This window comes from Triticum aestivum, chromosome 2A (genome assembly GCF_018294505.1).
Source record: "Triticum aestivum cultivar Chinese Spring chromosome 2A, IWGSC CS RefSeq v2.1, whole genome shotgun sequence".
In the NCBI taxonomy this organism is placed as follows: domain Eukaryota; kingdom Viridiplantae; phylum Streptophyta; class Magnoliopsida; order Poales; family Poaceae; genus Triticum; species Triticum aestivum.
In genome coordinates this window covers 365,897,480-365,920,748 of record NC_057797.1, presented here as the reverse complement: position 1 = coordinate 365,920,748, position 23,269 = coordinate 365,897,480, and the positions used below count along the sequence as shown (strand labels likewise).

The following is a 23,269-nucleotide window of genomic DNA, read 5'->3' as shown; positions in this document are numbered from 1 at the left end:
TTGCAAGCCCCGGCAGGCCTGCCAGGACGACCCAAAGGCTTGCTTCCGGGGGGTGGCCGCATACTTCCCTTGGCAGCATCTTGCTTCTCTGGCTTAGTCTTGGTGCTCTTGTGCTGCATGCTGGTCCCTTGAAGAACAAGTCTCTTGTGCTTCGGTCTGATCTGGGAGTTGTAATCTTGTTCTCGTGCCTGTGGGCTTCATCTTCCATGCAGGAGTCAGGGGAAAATGTATACCCCTGTTTATTTTCCTCGACACACACCATGCAAGTTTCTTTCAAGATCTATGAGGATACCTTGGAATGTGATGTGGTCCCTATGTTTGTGTGCCACCTTCTCTTGGGAAGACCTTGGCAATTCGACCGCGGCATCATCCACAACGGAAGAACAAACCACTATAGCTTCAAGATGAAGGGAACAGAGTACGTGCTACGACCTATGTCACCAAGCCAAGTGATAGCCGACAAGCAGGCATCCACCCATCATGGAGAAACTAGTGAGAGAGTGAACCACCACAAAGAGAGTGAGAGCCACAAGCCCAAATTGAGTGACTCTACGCCATGAGAGAAAAACTTAGTCCTCCTAGCCACAAAAAGAGAGATGAGAGAAGTGTGTGAGAACTCCGAGTGTCATCCACTATGTCCTAGTGTGCAAAGATGAGGTGGCAAAGACTAACACTACTAACCCTCTTCCTCTAGTGTTGTCTGATTTGTTGCAGGAATTCGCGAATGCCTTCCTCGATGAGCTACCTCCTGGTCTTCCTCCTCTACATGGCATCGAACATCGGACCGCTCTCATCCCCGACACACCTCTTCCTAACAAGGCTCCATAACACGTCAACCCCTAATGTAGGATAGAACCCTAATCGGGCGATCTTTCACGAAAGGAGCGGATCCCGCGATGAAAACGAAGAACGCAAGGGGGGAAATGAGGGGAAACACAAGAGGAAACTTGAGAAAATCACTAAACCAACATGAAATAGTCACACATGTGCTAGATCCTCGAGTACATAAGAGATCACATGGTCCACGGACAACTAAGGACGATACAAAGGTAGTCGGTCTTCTCCGTGAGGAGGTCTTGAAGTTCTTCTCCGCAAGGAGGTCTTGAATCCAAAGGTATCTTCTCCGAAGAGGGGTCGCGGTCTCTCTCGTGGAGTAGATCCGATGTGGATGAGCAATGCTCTATCTCTAAATATGAGCTAAACCAATGCTAACCCTAGAAAGAGGAACGCAGAGGAGTATATATAGTCTATGGGGTTGAAGGGGTACACGGGCCTCAACCCTTCACTGTGCCCAGATAGGGGAGGTCGGACGTCCGGACGTCGGGCCGGATGTCCGGGCTTTGACACGAGGCCGGATGTCTGGGCTGGAGTGGCTGGCTTCGTTGCTCTCGGGTTCGGAGGGGTACGGATTTCCGGGCTGGTGGCCGGATATCCAGGAGCTCAGGAAGGGTCGGATGTCTGGGCTGTTGGGGCCGGATGTCTGGGGCCTGTAGATGCTTGGTGGCTGTGCAGCTTGATGATGGACGACGCTCCAGGGGCCGGACGTCTGGGGTCGTTGCCGGATGTCCGGGTCCTAGGAGGTGTTCTCGACTCCTTCCGTGGGTTCTCTTCATCCATTAACTTGGGGGCTTGTACACCTTCACGTGCATCTTCGGGAGGGTCCTCTTGGTACCTAATCATGCACAACGTCTCGGATTTAGGTAGTAGCCATGTCTCGAGAGGATCATATGTAATATCACTAAGGAAGGAAGTCACCTCGTTCTCGAGAGCTCTAGCTCTAGCTCGTGTCATGGGTCCTCTTGGCTCTTGTTGAGGCGATGGTAGGTCAATGGGGATGACCATAGGATGCTCCGCATCATTTCCCCTCCCTTGGGGAAGATCTGACCTCGGATCAAAATCCTCATCACCATGGTAGGGCGAAAGATCCTTGACATTGAAGATGTCGCTCAAGGAGTACTTGTCGCGCGGGAGATCGATCTTGTAGGCATTGTTGTTGTAGCGTTCAAGCACCTTGAAAGGTCCATCCGCTTGTGGTCGAAGATTGGACTTGCGTTCGTTGGGGAAGCGATCCTTGCGAAGGTGTAGCCACACAAGATCTCCAATGTTGAATACCATGGGGTGCTTGTTGATGTTGCGCTTGGTCGCAAGTCGTTGTACTTGGCGCTCGATGGTTTGCCTTGTATCTTCATGCACCTTCTTGAGATGGTTCACACGTGCACTTGCGTCCATACTGATGCGCTCTTGTAGTGGTAGAGGAAGGATGTCCAATGGGGACAAAGGGTTGAATCCGTAGACGACCTTGAAGGGGGACTTGTCGGTTGTGGAGTGTCTTGCGCGGTTGTAGGTGAACTCGGCGATAGGTAGACACTCCTACCACTCCTTGATGTTCTTCTTGATGAGTACTCGAAGTAGAGCGGAGAGTGTGCGGTTGGTCACCTCCGTTTGGCCGTCGGTTTGAGGATGGTAAGCCATGGAGAAGAGTAGCTTGATTCCGAGCTTGGCGCATAGGGTCTTCCAAAAGTAGCTTAGGAACTTGACATCGCGGTCCGAGACAAACGTATTTGGTGCTCCATGAAGACGCAATATTTCCCTACAAAAGAGATTGGCAACATGTGAAGCATCGTCTATCTTGTTGCAAGGAATGAAATGTGCCATTTTGGAGAAACGGTCCACAACGACAAATACCGAATCCTTTCCATTTCGAGTCCTAGGCAATCCAAGTACAAAATCCATGATATGTCTTCCCATGGTTGATATGGAATTGGTAGAGGCATGTAAAGGCCATTGGATTGAGCTTTGGACTTAGCTTTGCGACATGTAGAGCATCGGTTGGTGAAGCGGTTGACGTCGCGAAACATCTTGGGCCAATAGTAGTTCTTGGAGAGTGTGGCGAAAGTCTTGTCGCGTCCAAAATGCCCCATTAATCCTCCTCCATGAGATTCCTGCAAAAGAAACAAAGGAAGATAAGACTCGGGGATGCAAAGCTTGTTAGCTCTCATAAGATAACCGTGTTTGATGTAATAGCGATCCCAAGAGGTATGCGTCAAGCACTTGGCATAAGGAACGGTGCTAAAAACTTTCACAAAGCGACGATAGAAACCTGCAAGGCCAAGAAAGCTACGCACTTGTTGCAAGTTGGTTGGTTGTGGCCAAGTCTTAATAGCATTGATCTTGGACACATCTACATGAACACCCTTAGAAGATACAACAAAACCCAAGAAAACAAGCTTATCAACGCCAAAAAGGCATTTCTCCATATTAGCATAGAGATGCTCTTTTCGAAGAGTTTGTAAAACGGTTTGGACATGGGTGACATGCTCTTTGAGAGACTTGCTAAAAACAAGGATATCATCGAAGTAGACCACAACAAACACACCAATGTAAGGGCGATAGACATGATTCATAAGACGCATAAAAGTACCCGGTGCTTCCGATAGACCCATAGGCATGACTAACCACTCATACAAGCCATACTTGATTTTGAAAGCGGTTTTCCATTCATCACCCTCTTGTATGCGGATTTGATAGTAACCACTCTTAAGATCAATTTTTGAAAAGATAGTGGCACCACTAAGTTCATCAAGCATATCATCAAGGCATGGAATTGGATACCTATAACGAACGGTGATAGCATTGATAGGTCTACAATCGGAGCACATGCGAAAGCTACCGTCTCGGTTTGGCACAAGAATGACCGGGATGGCACAAGGGCTCAAACTTTCACGCACATGTCCATGGTCTATGAGATTCTTTACCTGCCTTTGTATTTCTTTGGTTTCTTGGTGGTTGATGCGGTAGGGTGCTTTGTTCGGATGAGGTGCTCTAGGGATGAGGTCGATGCGGTGCTCGATTCCTTGTAGTGGAGGTAGTCCCGGAGGTAGCTCATCGGGGGAACCATCTTGAAATTCCTGCAAAAGAGAAGACAACACTAGAGGTAGACTGTGAGAGGTGTTAGCTTGTTTTGTGTTGTCCTTGCACAAAAGGACATAGTGTAGGACACTAGATGGGTTCTCAAACACTCCTCTTATCTCACTTTTGGTGGCAAATAGAACTAAGTTCTTCTTGTCACTATCGTGGAGGCGCTCGGTTTGGGCTTGTGGCGCTCACTCTCTTTGTGGTGGCTCACTCTCTCACTATTCTCTCCATGATGGGTGGCTTGCTTGTCGGTGACCACTTGGCTTGGAGACATGGGGAGAAGTACATACTCCTTTCCTTTCATCTTGAAGATGTAGTGGTTCGTTCAGCCATTGTGGATGACACCTCTATCAAATTGCCATGGGCGTCCAAGGAGAAGGTGGCAAACGGTCATTGGAACGACGTCGCACTCCAAAGTGTCTTCGTAGGCACCAATTTTTAAGGAGACTTGTACTCAATGCTCTACTTGGATAGTGCCGGAGTCGCTAAGCCATTGCACTTTGTATGGATGTGGATGCTTCGTCTTGGGAAATTGGAGCTTGGAGAAAAGTTCTTCACTTGCGAGGTTATGACAACTCCCTCCATCGATGATGACCTTGACAGATCGTCCATTGATGTCGGCCTTGGTATCAAAGATGTGGCATCGTTGGTCTTCTTCTTGGTGATGTTGGAGAGTCAAGACCTTAGAGACAATGAGAGCGGGACTTGAATCTTCATCGCATAAGACTTGTTCCTCTTCGTCGTTCACTTGCCGGTGCATGGTGACTTGCTCAAGAGCGTCCATTTCTCCTTCACTCATTGAGTCATAAGTGTCGTCGTCATTGAGGATCATGGTCCGCTTGTTGGTACACTCGTAGGACCTGTGGCCCCGGCCTCCGCATCTGAAGCATTTGAAAGAACTCGTCTTGACGGTCTCATCGGTTGGGGTTGAGGAAGATGAAGCTCTCGGCTTGAAGTTGCTTGTAGTAGGAGGATGACTTGGAGTTGACGTAGCTTTCTTGGAACTCGAGTTGTCGATGTTGCTTGTTGAAGGCTTGGTAGACAGTGTTGGAGTCGTTGAAGCTTGGGTGTTGGAGAGGCCGTAGGACTTGGATGAGAACTTGGCATACTTGAAATCATCTTGCACTTGATGTTCCGCTTTTGTAGCTTGATGCACGAGCTCGATGAGGTTTGAGTATGGTTGGAAGTCGGCGATCTTCTTGATAGGATGGTTGAGTCCATTCAAGAAACGTGCCATAGTTTGCTCATCATCTTCCGTGACGTTGGCTCTTATCATGGCAATCTCCATCACCTTGTAGTACTCTTCAATGCTCTTGGTTCCTTGCTTGAGTAGTTGGAGTTTCTTGAAGAGGTCGCGGTTGTAGTAGGTTGGCACTAAGCGTGCTCTCATGGCATCCTTCATTTGCGCCCAAGTAGTGATGGGTGGTTCACCTCTTGCCTCACGACACTCGATTACTTGTTCGCACCAAATGAGGACATAGTCTCGGAACTCAAGGGTTGCCATTGCTATCTTCTTCTCTTCTTCGTAGTTGTGCAAATGGAAGATTTTGTCGACCTTCAATGCCCATGACAGGTACTCTTCGGGATCGTTGCTTCCATTGAACTTGGGCATGGTGAACTTTAGCTTGCCATAGCGTTGCTCTTCATTGTGTAGGGGTCACGGATGATGACGCCCATGTTGTTGATGATTGTCCAACTCGTGTTGCTCTTGGCAAGGAGGGTTGTTAACCTCATGTTGCTCTTGTCATGGAGGATTCCCATTGTCTTCATGCTCTTGGTGAACTTGATGTCCTTGAGGAGCTTGTGGAGGGGCTTGTCAAGCTCGAGGAGGAACTTGACGATGCACGTGAGCTTGAAATCTTCGTTCGTGAGCTTCTTTGCGAAGTGCTTCTTCATGTTCACGAGCTTGTCGGCCTCGGTTGGCTACGGCTCGACTTGAATCTTGGAGGGCTTGTTGCACCTCAATTGCTTGAGCATCACGGATTTGTTGTTCTTGTCGTTGTGCCTCAGCATCTTGTGCATCTTGGTGTAGGCGTGTTCGCTCTTCCTCTTCATGTTGGCGTTGGCGTTGTCGCTCTCGTGCTTGCGCAAGAACCTCTTGGGTTTGATGTTGTCGGTGCTCTTGAGAGTTGGTGTCGCTTAGAGGATTGAGGCTCGCTTGACGATCTTTGCGCGCGGCACGTCAAAGAGTGTTCGATGTCGGTGTACTTGAGCCTAAGAGGGTGAAGTCGGAGTGGCGACTTGAGCGGGTCCGTCTTGATGAGGATGAAGTGGAAGAAGAGAGGTTTAGCAACAAAGCACGAATCTTGTCCATTCTTGCGTCGTTCTCTTACTTGTGATCGTCGACCTTGTGGTTGAAGTAGTCCCTTGTACGTTTCTCGGAGAGTCGCAAGTCAGCGGCGAGGTTGTCGATGCGTTCACTCATTGCTTGTTGCTCTTGATGCAAAGCACGTTGTGCACCAAAGAGGTGGCTCTTGGTGACGTAGGAGTTCATGTCATCGTCGTGCTCAATGAAGAGTGGGTTGGTAGAGGTACTTGTCCTATCCATCATTCCAAGAGAAAAATGTGAGTGGAAGAATAGAAGAACGAATACCAAATGTACCTTGACCGAAGTTGAAAGTGGATCAATAATCACTCCAATGTGGACAAGGAAATAGCACACTTGGTACCAATTCTTGTCGGTTTCTCACACCTACACAAGTAAAAGCTTATGGTGGAGCTTGGTTAGGATGGTGGCACAAAATTTAATGCAATTGTAAGTGAGCTTCAATAATGTTGGAGAAGATTCGCAAGATTGCAATGCAACAAGTAGACTAAGCAATATAAGGTACACGGAAACACACACGCAAAAAGATAAGTGGGGTCGTGCAACCAAGGATGAGCCAAAATGTGGAATCCACAAAAATGCTCTTGTTGCACAACACTAGAGAGACGCTAGCACGATTGCACAATAGGCGGATACAAAGACTTGTGCACAACCTATTCAGAAAAAATGCAACGACTTCTATCCCAAATATGCTCTATGCAAGGTGTTTCTGTGCGATGATCCAAGATGATCTGGTATGACAATCTTAATGTTGTATGATGCTATGGTTCTTGCCTAAAAGCTCTTTGTTTATATTTCCCTTTTGCTTAAAAGCTTGTTTGGCTCTTTGTTGTTTGAGCTATTTTCTCATGCAATGCTTCATGAACCAAGACAACAATTTTGTATGCGATGACAACCTTGTGACACAAGAGATGATACCAAGATATGCAACAATTATGTATGTATGCTATGGGAAGTATGATCACTAATGTGCACAAGTCTCATTGCCGGCAATACTCAACGGCTAGTCTCGATGGGTAAGCGATGCAGAGGAGTAAGGCTATGATGGCTATCAATGTAATGGCAAGAATGATATGTCCAATACCAAGGTGAGGTTACCGTTCCGTTGGTTCCTCGTCCGTAAGCAAAACGGATGACGATGATCCAATGAGCGTCACGAATACCAAGATGTAGTCGAGGTAATCGTTGTTGATGACGCGTCCGTGGCGAAGATGAGCGGCGGTTATGTTGATGTCGTACCGTACCTAAATAGATGAAACACAAGTAGGACACGGAACCGCAACTCAAATTCTCAAAGCAAAATTGGACCAAAATTGTTAGAGTTGGTGTTGGGAAGCAGTGGTTGTGTATGTGGTATATGGTGGTGCTATGCGGAAGTGGTGGTGGTATGCGGAAGTATATGTGGGCACGGGAACAAAATTTGGCGAAATATGGACGCAAAACGGGCGGTGGAGAGGAAGAGATGCTGCCAGGGGCCGGATGTCCGGGCTTGATGGCCGGATGTCCGGGGTGCCGGATGCGGGGTATCGGGCCGGATGTCCAGGCTCTGGATCCGAGGATGAACGGGATGAACACCGCGTGGAGATGTCAAATCCGGGCAATATTCGGAGAAATTTGTGGATGGAAATTGGGGGAAAATGGATGGAAGGATAGATCTACCTGCAACACACGAAATTCGCAGATCAAATCCAACAAAACTTCATCACACCAACAAATCACAAAAAAAATTGGGGGCTATTTTTGTGGTGAATTTTCAAATTAGGGACAAAATCAACAAAAACAAGGCTAGCAACACAACGGGGAGGCTCCAAAATCGTGATCAACGTGGCTCTAGATACCAAGATGATGTAGGGTAGAACCCTAATCGGTCGATCTTTCACGAAAGGAGCGGATCCCGCGATGAACACGAAGAATACAAGGGGGAAAACGAGGGGAAACACGAGAGGAAACACGAGAAAATCTCTAAACCAAAACGAAATAGTCACACATGTGCTAGATCCTCGAGTACATAAGAGATCACACGATCCACGGACAACTAAGGACGATACAAAGGTAGCCGGTCTTCACCGTGAGGAGGTCTTGAAGTTCTTCTCCGCAAGGAGGTCTCGAATCCAAAGGGATCTTCTCCGAAGAGGGGCCGCGGTCTCTCTCGTGGAGTAGATCCAATGTGGATGAGCAATGCTCTATCTCTAAATATGAGCTTAATCAATGCTAACCCTAGAAAGAGGAACGCGGAGGAGTATATATAGTCTAGGGGTTGAAGGGTACACGGGCCTCGGCCCTTCACTGTGCGCAGATAGGGGAGGCCGGACGTCCGGGCGTCGGGCCATATGTCCGGGCTTCCACGCGAGGCCGGATGTCCGGGCTGGAGAGGCCGGATGTCCGGGCTGGAGCGGCTGGCTTCGTCGCTCTCGGGTTCGGAGGGGTCCAGATTTCTGGGCTGGAGGCCGGATATCCAGGAGCTCGGGAAGGGCCGGATGTCCGGGCTGTCGGGGTCGGATGCCCGAGGCATGTAGATGCTTGGCGGCTATGCAGCTTGATGATGGACGACGCTCCAGCCGACAGACGTCCGGGGTTGTGGCCGGATGTCCGGGTCCTGGGAGGTGTTCTTGACTCCTTCCGTGGGTTCCCTTCATCCATGAACTTGGGGGCTTGTACACCTTCACGTGCATCTACGGGAGGGTCCTCTTGGTACCTAATCATGCACAACGTCTCGGATTCAGGTAGTAGCCATGTCTCAAGAGGATCATATGTAATATCACTAAGGAAGGAAGTCACCTCGTTCTCGAGAGCTCTAGCTCTAGCTCGTGTCATGGGTCCTCTTGGCTCTTGTTGAGGCGATGGTAGGTCCATGGGGATGACCGTAGGATGCTTCGCATCAACCGCGAAGAAACCAAAGAAATACAAAGGCTAGTCCAACATCTCATAGACCATGGACATGTGTGTGAAAGTTTGAGTCCTTGTGTCGTGCCGGTCATTCTTGTGCCAAAAAGAAATGGTAGTTTTCGCATGTGTTCCGATTGTAGACCCATCAATGCTATCACCATTAGATATAGGCATGCTATTCCTTGCCTTGATGATATGCTCGATGATCTTAGCGGTGCCACCATTTTCTCAAAATTGATCTTAAAAGTGGTTATTATCAAATAAGCATACATGAAGTTGATGAATGGAAAACCGTTTTCAAAACAAAATTTGGTTTGTACGAGTGGCTAGTTATGCCTATGGGTTTATCGGAAGCACCATGTACTTTCATGTGTGTTATGCATTATGTGCTTCGACCTTACATTGGTGTGTTTGTTGTGGTCTACTTTGACGATACTCTTGTGTTTAGTAAATCCCTAAAAGAGCACTTAGATCATCTTAGGGCCGTTTTGCAAACTCTTAGAAAAGAGCGCCTTTAAGCCAATATGGAAAAGTGCACTTTTGGTGTTGACAAGATTGTTTTCTTGGGCTTTGTTGTCTCTTCCAAAGTTGAAGCAATTAAAACTTGGCCACAACCTACTAATTTGTAACAAGTGCGTAGTTTCCTTGGTATAGCGGGTTTTTATCGTCGTTTTGTGAAAGACTTTAGCACTATTGCCGCACGGTTGCCAACTTTGAGTAAGAAGAACGCACCCTTTGTTTGGGCTCCATCTCAATCTACCGCATTTGATGAGCTCAAATCTTTGCTTTCACATGCCCCAATTCTTGCATTGCCTAATTTCAACAAAACTTTGGAGGTTAATTGTGATGCTAGCGGTAATGTAATTGGTGGAGTTTTGATGCAAGAAAAGCGACCCATTGCATACTTTAGTGAAAAACTTTACGGTGCTCAACTTAACTATCCCATATATGACAAATAATTGTATGATTTAGTGCGAGTATTGCATGTTTGGGAGCATTATCTCCGCCCACATGAATTTGTCATACACACCGATCATGAGACACTGAAGTACCTTAAAGGTCAAACCAACTTGAATAAACGGGATGCTAAATGGAGTGAATTTATTAAATCTTTTCCTTATGTGATCAAGTACATTAAGGGTAAAAAAATGTTGTCGCGGATGCTCTTTCATGCAAATTCATGTTAGTTAGTAAACTTGAGTTGAATGCTATTGGCTTTGAGCATGTTAAAGATCTTTAGGCACTTGATCCTACGTTTGCGATTCCTTATGCCAAATGTCTTGCTAACACTTGTTGAGAGAACTATTATCTCAAGAATGGCTACCTTATGCTCACTAACAAGCTTTGTATACCCGAGTCTTCGCTTCGTTTGCTACTTTTGCAAGAGGCCCATGACGGAGGACTTATGGACATTTCGAGCGCGACAAGACCTTTGCCACACTCTCCTTCAAGTAATTTTGGCCAAAAATGTTCCGCGATGTGGCACGCTTCACCAAGAAATGCTCTACATGCCGCAAAGCTAAGTCACTATCTCAATCTCATGGTTTACATATGCCACTACCAATTCCGTATCAACCATGGGAAGATATTAGTATGGATTTTATGTTTGGTTTTCCTAGGACTCAAAATGAAAAGGATTCCATATTTGTTGTTGTGGACCGATTCTCAAAAATGACCCATTTCATCCCATGCAATAAGATAAACGATGCTTCACATGTTGCAAACCTCTTTTGTAGGGAAATCTTGAGGTCACATGGAGTGCCAAGGATCATTGTGTCGGACCGCGACGTCAAGTTCCTAAGCTACTTTTGGAAGACAATATGCGCCAAGATCGGCATCAAGCTACTATTCTTGACGGCCTATCATCCCTAAACCGATGGCCAAACGGAAGTCAACAACCAGACGCTATCTACTCTTCTATGTGTGTTGATAAAGAAGAATGCCAAGGAGTGGGAGGAATGCTTACCCATCACCGAATACGCCTACAATCGAGCTCGACACTCTACTACCGGCAAGTCCCCCTTAGAGGTTGTGTACGGCTTCAACCCATTGTCCCCATTGGACATTCTACCTCTTCCACTCCAAGAATGTGCAAACATTGATGCATGTGCAAGGGCAAGCTTTCCCAAGAAGATACATGAAGATACATGGACAACGATCGAGCGTCAAGTACATCGCATCGCCACCAAGCTCAACACCAACAAGACACAAATGGTGTTCCAATCGGGAGATCTCGCATGACTTCATCTTCGCAAGAACCGCTTCCCCAACGAGCACAAGTCCAAGCTACTACCACCAGCTAATGGACCCTTTAAGGTGCTAGCACGCTACAACGAGAACGCTGATACGTCTCCAACATATCCATAATTTTTGATTGTTCCATGCTATATTATATTCTGTTTTGGACATTATTGGGCTTTATTATACACTTTTATATTATTTTTGGGACTAACCTATTAACCGGAGGCGCAGCCCAGAATTGCTATTTTTGCCTATTTCAGAGTTTCGCAGAAAAATAATATTAAACGGAGTCCAAACGGAATGAAACTTTCGGGAACGTGATTTTCGGAACAAACGTGATCCAGAGGACTTGGACCCTACGTCAAGAAAGCAACCAGGAAGGCACGAGGTAGGGGGTGCACCTACCCCCTAGGCGCGCCCTCCACCCTCGTGGGGCCCATGTTGCTCCACTGACGTACTTCTTCCTCCTATATATACCTACATACCCCCAAATTACCAGATACGGAGCCAAAACCCTAATTCCATCGCCGCAACCTTTTGTACCCGTGAGATCCCATCTTGGGGCCTTTTCCGGAGCTCCGCCAGAGGGGGCATCGATCACGGAGGGCTTCTACATCAACAACATAGCCTCTCCAATGATGTGTGAGTAGTTTATTTCAGACCTTCGGGTCCATAGTTATTATCTAGATGGCTTCTTCTCTCTTTTTGGATCTCAATACAATGTTCTCCCCCTCTCTTGTGGAGATCTATTCGATGTAATCTTCTTTTGCGGTGTGTTTGCCGAGACCGATGAATTGCGGGTTTATGATCAAGTTTATCTATAAACAATATTTGAATCATCTCTGAATTCTTTTATGTATGATTGGTTATCTTTGCAAGTCTCTTGGAATTATCAGTTTGGTTTGGCCTACTAGATTGATCTTTCTTGCAATGGGAGAAGTTCTTAGCTTTGGGTTCAATCTTGCGGTGTCCTTTCCCAGTTTCAGTAGGGGCAGCAAGGCATGTATTGTACTGTTGCCATCGAGGATAACAAGATGGGGTTTATATCATATTTCATGAGTTTATCCCTCTACATCATGTCATATTGCTTAAAGCGTTACTTTGTTCTTTTGAACTTAATACTCTAGATGCATGCTGGATAGTGGTCGATGTGTGGAGTAATAGTAGTAGATGCAGGCAGGAGTCGGTCTATTTGTCTCGGGCATGATGCCTATATACATGATCATACCTAGATATTCTCATAACTATGCTCAATTCTGTCAATTGCTCAACAGTAATTTGTTTACCCACCATAATACTTATGCTCTCGAGAGAAGCCACTAGTGAAACCTATGGCCCCGGGGTCTATTCTCGATCATATTAATCTTCCATCAACAAGCTATTTCTTTTCCGTTTTTATTTTGCTTTATTTACTTTCCATCTTTATCATAAAAAATACCAAACATATTATCTTATCATATCTATCAGATCTCACTTTCGTAAGTGACTGTGAAGTGATTGACAACCCCTTTTATTGCGTTGGTTGCGAGGATTTTATTTGTTTGTGTAGGTGCGAGGGACTCGCGCGTGGCCTCCTGCTGGATTAATACCTTGGTTCTCAAAAGCTGAGGGAAATACTTACGCTACTTTGCTGCATCACCCTTTCCTCTTCAAGGGAAAACCAATGCAGTGCTCAAGAGGTAGCAAGAAGGATTTCTGGCGCCGTTGCCGGGGAGTCTACGCAAAAGTCAACATACTAAGTACCCATCACAAACCCTTATCTCCCGCATTACATTATTTGCCATTTGCCTCTCGTTTTCCTCTCCCCCACTTCACCCTTGCCGTTTTATTTGCCCTCTCTCTCCGTCCTCCTTCTCTTTCCCTATTTGCCTCTTTTTTGCCCGTTTCTTGCTTGCTTGTCATTATGGCTAGTCCCCTATCTTCTCCGTTGTCTCCTGAAAATGAAGTTCTTAATTTTAAGCAAAGGGAAAGATAAAATCTAAAAGATGATTGGTATAGAATTTGCAATGCTCAAAATAGATCTACCAGGAAGCAATCCACTTCCATTCTTCTTCGCAATTTTGATGTAGGCGCTACTCCTTGGCACAGATATATCCTTGATACCATTACCGGAGGGTATTTCTTGGGTAGCCATACTTTTGATTGTTATAATGCTATGATAGATTTGTTTGGCTCACACCCTCTTTTGGTTAATGGAACTATGTTAACTTTGGAGCATGTAATGTAAAGACTTGAAATTATTGAAAATAAAGTTGCTACCGTAGAGTTAATTGAAAATTTGGATAAAAAGATCCACAACCAAATTACTCAATATGGATCTAAAGTAGGAGTCACTTTGAAAAATATTAAGGAGAAGGAACCCATAGTTAATGAAAGAATAAATCAGGATTCAACTAGAATCGATAAACTTGAGGGTATCATTACCAACTTGGGAACCGCTTTTTCTTCCGTAAAAAATACTCCAAGTCCTCCAACTAAAATTGCCAAGCTTATGTATGTTCCTAAAAATAAGGGTGAATCCTCTAGCAAGGAAACTGCGGATCTCAAATCTATAAGTATTCATCCCAATCTTTTTGCTATCATTAAGGAACCATTTGCTACGAATGATTTTTTCGATTTTGAGACTAGAAGTTTGATAATTAATAAAAAGAAAGAAACTCCTAAGGATGATAGATGTCTCATTAAAGAATTGCCAACTAAAGCTGGCAATACCTAGATCTATCTTCGCTTTTATGCCTAGCTAGGGGCGTTAAACGATAGCGCTTGTTGGGAGGCAACCCAATTTTATTTTTATTCCTTGCTTTTTGCTCCTGTTTAGTAATAAATAATTTATCTAGCCTCTTTTTTGGTTGTGTTTTTTGTGTTTAATTAGTGTTTGTGCCAAGTAGAACCGTTGGGAAGACTTGGGGAAAGTCTTTTTAATCTTGCTGTAAAAAACAGAAACTTTAGCGCTCACGGGAATTGCTGCCATTTTTATTTGGAAAGTGATATTTAGTTAATTATTTTTGAATATGATTAATAGATAAATTACTCACGTCCAGCAATTTATTTTAGAATTTTTAGGGTTCCAGAAGTTTGCTTTAGATACAGATTACTACAGACTGTTCTGTTTTTGACATATTCTGTTTTTCGTGTGTTGTTTGCCTATTTTGATGAATCTATGGCTAGTAAAATAGTTTATAAACCATAGAGAAGTTGGAATACAGTATGTTTAACACAAATATAAATAAATAATGAGTTCATTATAGTACATTGAAGTGGTGTTTTGTTTTCTTTCGCTAACGGAGCTCACGAGATTTTCTACTTTGAGTTTTGTGTTGTGAAGTTCTCGAGTTTTGGGTAAAATATTTGATGGATTATGAAACAAGGAGTGTCAAGAGCCTAATCTTGGGGATGCCCATGGCACCCCAATATAATCTAAGGACACCTAAAAGCCAAAGCTTGGGTATGCCCCGGAAGGCATCCCCTCTTTCGTCTACTTTCATCGGTAACTTTACTTGGAGCTATATTTTTATTCACCACATGATATGTGTTTTGCTTGGAGTGTCTTGTATTATTTGAATATTTATTTGTTAGTTTGCTATAATAATCTTTGCTATACACACCTTTTGATAGAAACACACATGATTTGAAAATTATTAAAATACTCTATGTGCTTCACTTATATCTTTTGAGTTATATAGTTTCTGCTCTAGTACTTCACTTATATATTTTAGAGCACGGTGGTGGATTTGTTTTATAGAAAATATTATTCTCTCATTCTTCACTTATATTATTTTGAGAGTCTTAAACAGCATGGTAATTTACTTAAACTAGGAAATTAATCCTAATATGCTAGGCATTCAAGACTAGTAAAAAATATTTATGAGTGTGCTGAATACTAAGAGAAGTTTAATACTCGATAATTGTTTTGAGATATGGAGATGGTGATATTAGAGTCATGCTAGTTGAGTAGTTGTGAATTTTAGAAATACTTGTGTTGAAGTTTGTGATTCCCGTAGCATGCACGTATGGTGAACTGTTATGTGATGAAGTCGGAGCATGATTTATTTATTGATTGTCTTCCTTATGAGTGGCGGTCGGGGATGAGCGATGGTCTTTTCTTACCAATCTATCCCCCTAGGAGCATGCGCGTAATACTTTGCTTTGATAACTAATAGATTTTTGCTATAAGTATGTGAGTTCTTTATGACTAATGTTGAGTCCATGGATCATATGCACTCTCACCCTTCCACCATTACTAGCCTCCCTAATACCGCGCACTTTTCGCCGGTATCATACACCCACCATATACCTTCCACAAAACAGCCACCATACCTACCTATCATGGCATTTCCATAGCCATTGTGAGATATATTGCCATGCAACTTACCACCATTCCGTTTATTATGACACGCTCCATCATCGTCATATTGCTTTGCATGATCATGTAGTTGACATTGTATTTGTGGCAAAGCCACCGTTCATAATTCTTTCATATATGTCACTCTTGATTCATTGCACATCCCGGTACACCGCCGGAGGCATTCACATAGAGTCCTATTTTGTTCTAAGTATCGAGTTGTAAGTAAATAAAAGTGTGATGATCATCATTTTTAGAGCATTGTCCCAAGTGAGGAAAGGATGATGGAAACTACGATTCCCCGACAAGTAGGGATGAGACTCCGGACTAAATAAAAAAAGAGGCCATAAAAGAAGAGAAAAGGCCCAAATAAAAAATGAGAGAAAAAGAGAGAAAAATAGAGAAGGGACAATGCTACTATCCTTTTACCACACTTGTGCTTCAAAGTAGCACCATGATCTTCATGATAGAGAGTCTCCTATGATATCACTTTCATATACTAGTGGGAATTTTTCATTATAGAACTTGGCTTGTATATTCCAATGATGGGCTTCCTCAAAATGCCCTAGGTCTTCGTGAGCAAGCGAGTTGGATGCACACCCACTTAGTTCCTTTTGTTGAGCTTTCATATATTTATAGCTCTAGTGCATCCGTTGCATGGCAATCCCTACTCACTCACATTAATATCTATTAATGGGCATCTCCATAGCCCGTTGATACGCCTAGTTGATGTGAGACTATCTTCTCCCTTTTTGTCTTCTCCACAACCACCATTCTATTCCACATATAGTGATATGCCCATGGCTCATGCTCATGTATTGCGTGAAGATTGAAAAAGTTTGAGAACACCAAAAGTATGTAACAATTGCTTGGCTTGTCATCGGGGTTGTGCATGATTTAAATACTTTGTCTGGTGAAAATAGAGCATAGACAGACTATATGATTTTGTAGGGATAACTTTCTTCGGCCATGTTATTTTGAGAAGACACAATTGCTTAGTTAGTATGCTTGAAGTATTATTATTTTTATGTCAATAGTAAACTTTTGTCTTGAATCTTTCGGATCTGAATATTCATACCAAAATTAAGAAAATTACACTGAAATTATGCCAAGTAGCATTCCACATCAAAAATTCTGTTTTTATCATTTACCTATTGGAGGACGAGCAGGAATTAAGCTTGGAGATGCTTGATACGTCTCCAACGTATCTATAATTTTTTATTGTTCCATGCTATATTATATTCTGTTTTGGACATTATTGGGCTTTATTATACACTTTGATATTATTTTTGGGACTAACCTATTAACCGGAGGCCCAACCCATAATTGTTGTTTTTGACTATTTCAGAGTTTTGGAGAAAAAGAATATCAAACGGAGTGCAAACGGAATGAAACCTTCAGGAATGTGATTTTTGGAACGAACGTGATCCAAAGGACTTGGACCCTATGTCAACAAAGCAACCAGGAAGGCACAAGGTAGGGGGGCGCGCCTACCCCCCAGGCGCGCCCTCCACCCTCGTGGGGCCCACATTGATCTACCAATGTACTTCTTCCTCCTATATATACCTACGTACCCCCAAATTACCAGATACGGAGCCAAAACCCTAATTCCACCGCCGCAACCTTCTGTACCCATGAGATCCCATCTTGGGGCCTTTTCCGGAGCTCCGCCGGAGGGGGCATCGATCACAGAGGGCTTCTACATCAACATCATAGCCTCTCCGATGATGTGTGAGTAGTTTATTTCGGACCTTCGGGTACATAGTTATTAGCTAGATGGCTTCTCCTGTCTTTTTGGATCTCAATACAATGTTCTCCCCCTCTCTTGTGGAGATCTATTCGATGTAATCTTCTTTTGTGGTGTGTTTGTTGAGACCGATGAATTGTGGGTTTATGATCAAGTTTATCTATGAATAATATTTGAATCTTCTCTGAATTCTTTTATGTATGATTGGTTATCCTTGCAAGTCTCTTCAAATTATCAGTTTGGTTTGGCCTACTAGATTGATCTTTCTTGCAATGGGAGAAGTGCTTAGCTTTGGTTTCAATCTTGCGGTGTCCTTTCCCAGTGACAGTAGGGGCAGCAAGGCACGTATTGTATTGTTGCCATCGAGGATAACAAGATGGGGTTTATATCATATTGCATGAGTTTATCCTTGTACATCATGTCATCTTGCTTAAAGCGTTACTCTGTTCTTTTGAACTTAATACTCTAGATGCATCCTGGATAGCGGTCGATGTGTGGAGTAATAGTAGTAGATGCAGGCAGGAGTGGGTCTACTTGTCTCGGACGTGATGCCTATATACATGATCATACCTAGATATTCTCATAACTATGTTCAATTCTGTCAATTGCTCAATAGTAATTTGTTTACCCACCGTAATACTTATGCTCTCGAGAGAAGCCACTAGTGAAACCTATGGCCCCCGGGTCTATTTTCCATCATATTAATCTTCCATCAACAAGCTATTTCTTTGCCGTTTTTATTTTGCTTTATGTACTTTGCATCTTTATCATAAAAATACCAAAAATATTATCTTATCATATCTATCAGATCTCACTTTCGTAAGTGACCGTGAAGGGATTGACAACCCCTTTATTGCGTTGGTTGCGAGGATTTTATTTTTTTGTGTAGGTGCAAGGGACTCACGCGTGGCCTCCTACTGGATTGATACCTTGGTTCTCGAAAACTGAGGGAAATACTTACACTACTTTGCTGCATCACCCTTTACTCTTCAAGGGAAAACCAAAGCATTGCTCAAGAGGTAGCAAACGCCTACAAGATCGACATCCCACGACACAAGTACAACGTAAGCGACATCTTCAATGTCAAGGACTTGGCGAAGTACCATGGTGATGAAGATCACGATCCGCGGACGGATCTCTACCAGGAGGGGGGGGGATGATGCGGAGCATCCTTCCATCATTCCCATGGACTCTACACCAACACACCAAGCACCACGTGGGCCTATGACAAGAGCTCGAGCACGCGCAATGAAAACTGAGGTGAACTCCTTCCTACTTGACATGCATATGTACACGAATGGGACTTTGTTGCTACCTCACCAAAATGCACTATGTATCATTAGGTACGAAGAGGAACATTCCCAAGCAGCTAAGGAGCATCACCAAGGAGTAGGAGAAGCAACCCAAGGACTTGAGGAAGAAGAAGGAAGCACAAAGGAGCAGGACAGAAGTCCTAGGCGACCCCGTGTGCACGGCCCCCCGAGACCCCGTGCCCACGGGCTACACAGTGAGCTACGGTTGTAGCACCCCGTGCGCTTGGGCGTGTACCGTGTGCACGGGACCCCCATGCGCACGGGCCCAACTTACCCCGTGCGCTCGAGCCCTACAGGATGGCCGACTAAGTTCGGGTTTTGGGCCTCCACTTCATCCTCCTTGCCCCAAGCCTATATATTCCATACCTAGGGTTATGTTTAGGGTTAGCAAAGACATATGTGAGATATTTGAGAGATTTGCTCCTTCTACCACTCCATTGGAGATCAAGGCCTCTTAGGAGAGGATCCACTTGTGGATTTCAAGACCTCCTCTTGGAGAAGACTATCATCATCAAGACCTCATCTCTTAGGAGTGGGAAGAACTTTACCTAGTGCGTGTTTCCTTTGATTGTTCATGTACTCTCGTGGATCTATGTGTTTGCTATTCTAATGGATGTGTGATTGGGTTTTGTTGGAGTGAATTCCTCTTTGTGTTCTCGGTATTCATCCCTCTTTCCCCTCCAAGTCTGAAAATATCCATCTTAGGGTTTCACCCTACAACAATACGTTTCCTCCTAGTGACGCACGTTGCCGGAAGGCCTAGAATAAATCTCGTAAAATGCGAGCACCAACGTAAGTCTAAAACTTGAACTCTGTTGGGTTAGTTATATCACTGTCCTCCTAACCATCCAACTACATGTTGGTTCGCCATAAATCCTCTTTTTATCTATATGAAATGACAGTGATGTCGTCTAACAAAAGATGCTAGCTCAAGTGAAGTGCATGAACATGCTCTCAAAATTAATGGCACATTTATATATTTATATCAATGGCTCTTTACCTTTATTTCTACAAGTCTTAAATTATCACAAATAATAAGTACAATACGTGTGGCACAATGCACTCCAGCCCTGACCTTTTTTACAACTAAAGTTGCCATCTGAAAAAAAACTTACCATCCGAAAAAAAGTTGTCATGCTTGACTATTAAAATTGTCATACTTGCATCACTAAGTTTGCCATGAAAAACGTTCGGAGTTGCCATGTGTTTGTACCACACATGTGACACTTATCATTGTCCTAAATTATTTGTCTGTTAATTTATAATACATACTGTAAAATTTCCGGACAATTCAAATCAAAAGGAAGGTAAAACGAAGAAAGTGTCAACAAAGAATTTTGTGAACATTCATGGGGGATCAATATCATGAGTTGTCCAGGAAGAAACAATAATAACAGAAGCTAAAATATAAACCGACACCCTGGGTTTAGATTACTAGATACACACACAAACACATTTGTTGCCTCGATTGTTTCCTCTCCACCGATCAACCCACGTACGCATGCACACAAGATGAGTATCTTCACTTCTGCTCTGCTCTAGTTAGACTCGAGCTGCGCGTACCACACACCCTGGATCTTGACATCCTTGGGCGCCTTGGCGCCGAGGTCGGTGTCTGACGGCTGCACGCTCTCGAAGACACCGATCACCTCGCCGGTCTCCGGCTTGCTCTTGGTCACGCTGAGCGTGATGTTGCCCGTGGACGAGGACGCGTTCTTCACGTTCTCCTTAGCCAACTCCTCCTCGTCTCCTCTGCCTCCGGCGGGTAGCGCCACGGCGTTGTCGTAGCCAGTAGAGCCACCACGGCCCTTTGGGTCGAGGAAAGACGAACCCCTGTAGCTGGGCACGAGGAAGGGCCCGCTGAAGCTCTCGGGCTTGCCGGTAGCGACGAGCTGCTTGACGGTGAAGAGGAAGGGCACTCGCTCGCCTCCGGGGAGCTGCACGGTGACGGCCGCGTAGTCGATGCCGTCCTTCTCCTCGAACTTGAGGGTGCCGTCGGCGCCGACCTCGAGCGGGCCTTCCATCTCGTCAAGGGTGTAGGTGAGACGGGTCATGAGCTTGGTTTTCTGGAAGGCCGGCGGCTCGTTCTTCTGGATGCCCTCGGCCTTGACGGTGAAGGAGGTGGGCTCCAGGCAGAACTTCTTCATCTCGTACTTGCCGGCCTTGAAGGGGAAGGAGTCGACGCCGCCGTCGATGGTCGGGCACTGGTTCGCGGTGCCGGTACCCTTCACCTCCATGTAGGTCTTGCTCTGGATCTCGTCGAAGGTCAGCCTCTTGGGCGCCCCCTCCGCGCTCGCGCCCTGCACCCACGCCTGTCACTCTAGCTAGCTGGACTGGAGTGGAGTAAACGGCCATGGACGGCAATAGAATGGATTAGTCAGCTTACGGAGACGAGGAGGGCAGAGGTGGCGAGGGCGAAGCCGGCCATCTTGGCGGCGTCGGCGCACTTGCTTGCGACCTCCCTGATGTCGGACTGCAGGGAGCAGGTGATCCTGGCGCCAGCGTCAACGCCGAACGCCCGGGCGACGTGCGACGACGGCCGCGCGGAGGAGGCCCGGCCGCCGATCTTGGCCGGCATCAGCGTGGCCGCGGCTTGGAGAGACGCTGCCATGTTGGTCGGTGGCTTGGTACGCGGGAGGATCGATCCCACTCGTGGTTGAGAGGCGTGTTGTCAGGGCAGGCAAGTGTTATCTATGCGAGGCGCGGATAAGAGACGGCCTCCCATTGGTGGCTTCCGGATAAGAGTATCCATTTGTTCCCATGCGCGCATACGCACCAGCCAGTCATTCCCCCTCTGCCGATCCAGCACCAGCCACGAGGTTGGGCCGCGCCCAGAGCGCGCGCCGGCGCAGTTCGCCCGTCGCTATCACCGTCCTTGCAGCCTGTACTCATCATTGTCAGCTGACCAGCTGCTAAGCCGCTATTGTGCGGCTTCCCCTCCACCTCCAGTGCCACCCACCAGCTGCTCGGCACGGCCGTGTTCCAGTGATCTTTGCCGCTCATCACGACGCACAGCGTGCTCCCTTAAGCCATAAATGCACATCCGCCATGAACACCACTGTGCGGAACCGCCCATGCCGCCGGCCTGGCTTTAGGATCTCCATCCTCAGTCCGTGCTCTGAACGGCCTGGCTTTAGTGCCGCGGTCACCACAACACCACGGCTACGCACTCATGGTCCGCAACGGCAATCAAATCGATCCATTATACACACACATTAAATCTCGCTGTACAATTTCTCTTTCTCTCTCAGCCATCCGTCGCCTGACGAGAGCCACCGGCGTGCCGCGCCGAGCCGGCGGCACACAGGGAAACTGAGCTCATCAGCGTGTGCTTTAAGGGCTAAGAGCATCTACAACCATGATAACCTAATTTAGCGCCCTATACACCGGCGGGAGTGTTTGGGCGTGTCCGCTAGCAGTGCGCGAACAATACCCAATTTGTCCTCCCCACAACCACAACCATCAAATTTGAATACCGTATTTCATACAAAACCACAGAGTCTGCGTAATCCATAGAGATAGCATAAATGTAAGCAAAGGATATGCAATTTGTTCGTCCAAAAGGGCCGAGATAGTTCAAATTCAACCTAAAATGAAAGTAAAACAACTAAAATATAAATATACCAAGACAGGCGGCCGGAGTCCACCACTTGGCCGGTCCTTGCCCTTGAAGTCGCGGCGCGGCGGTCCGTCTTCTTCATTTACGCGTCAGTGGCAGGAGGGTCATCGTCGTCCACGGTGGTGCAGCTCTCCGATGCGGACGAAATGTAGCCGGAGAGGCGACAGAGGAGGCACTATTGCTCCTTCGCGTGACGGGCTGTAACGCCCCGGATGTAACTTTCCCTATTTGTACTCCAACTTTTGCCGTTTCGGACGTTAAGTTATATTTATTTCTCGGGTTCGGGTCTTTGTCTCCGTGTGTTGTTTTCTTTGTCATGCATCTCATATCATGTCATCATGTGCATTGCTTTTGCATACGTGTTCTTCTCATGCATTCGAGCATTTTCCCCGTTGTCCGTTTTGCATTCCGGCGCTTCGTTCTCCTCCGGTGGTCATTTCTAGCTTTCTTTCGTGTGTGGGGATTAAACATTTTTGCATTGGACCGAGACTTGCCAAGCGGCCTTGGTTTACTACCGGTAGACCGCATGTCAAGTTTCGTATCTTTTGGAATTCGTTTGATACTCCAACGGTTAACCGCGGGACCGCAAAGGCCTCGTGTGTGTTGCAGCCCAACACCCCTCCAATTTGGCCCAAAACCCACCAAACTCTGCTCCATGTCCTAAAGCGTTCGATCACGATCGCGTGCCCTAAAACCGCACCTCATTTGGACTCTCCTAGCTCCCTCTATGCCTATATATATATACCCTTCCATTCCAAATCTCGGACTCTCTCCCCCCTAACCCTAAAAAAAATAGATCTCCACCGCCGCCGGATCCGCCGCCGCCTACCGCCGCTTGCCATGTGGCCTCGCCTGTCCCCGCCGCCGCCGCGGCCCGGGA

General features: G+C 45.9%; 1 protein-coding gene across 1 annotated transcript; it reads right to left on the bottom strand.

The window, feature by feature from the left end:
• Positions 1–20,092: 20,092 nt before the first annotated feature.
• Positions 20,093–21,467, bottom strand: LOC123188682 (oxygen-evolving enhancer protein 1, chloroplastic-like). The gene is made up of 2 exons (XM_044600893.1): positions 21,157–21,467; positions 20,093–21,070 (listed from the first exon to the last, which is right to left on the bottom strand). The coding sequence occupies exons 1-2, from the start codon at positions 21,379–21,381 to the stop codon at positions 20,309–20,311; spliced, it is 987 nt and encodes a 328-aa protein (XP_044456828.1). The 5' UTR covers positions 21,382–21,467; the 3' UTR covers positions 20,093–20,308.
• Between the last annotated feature and the right edge of the window lie 1,802 nt (positions 21,468–23,269).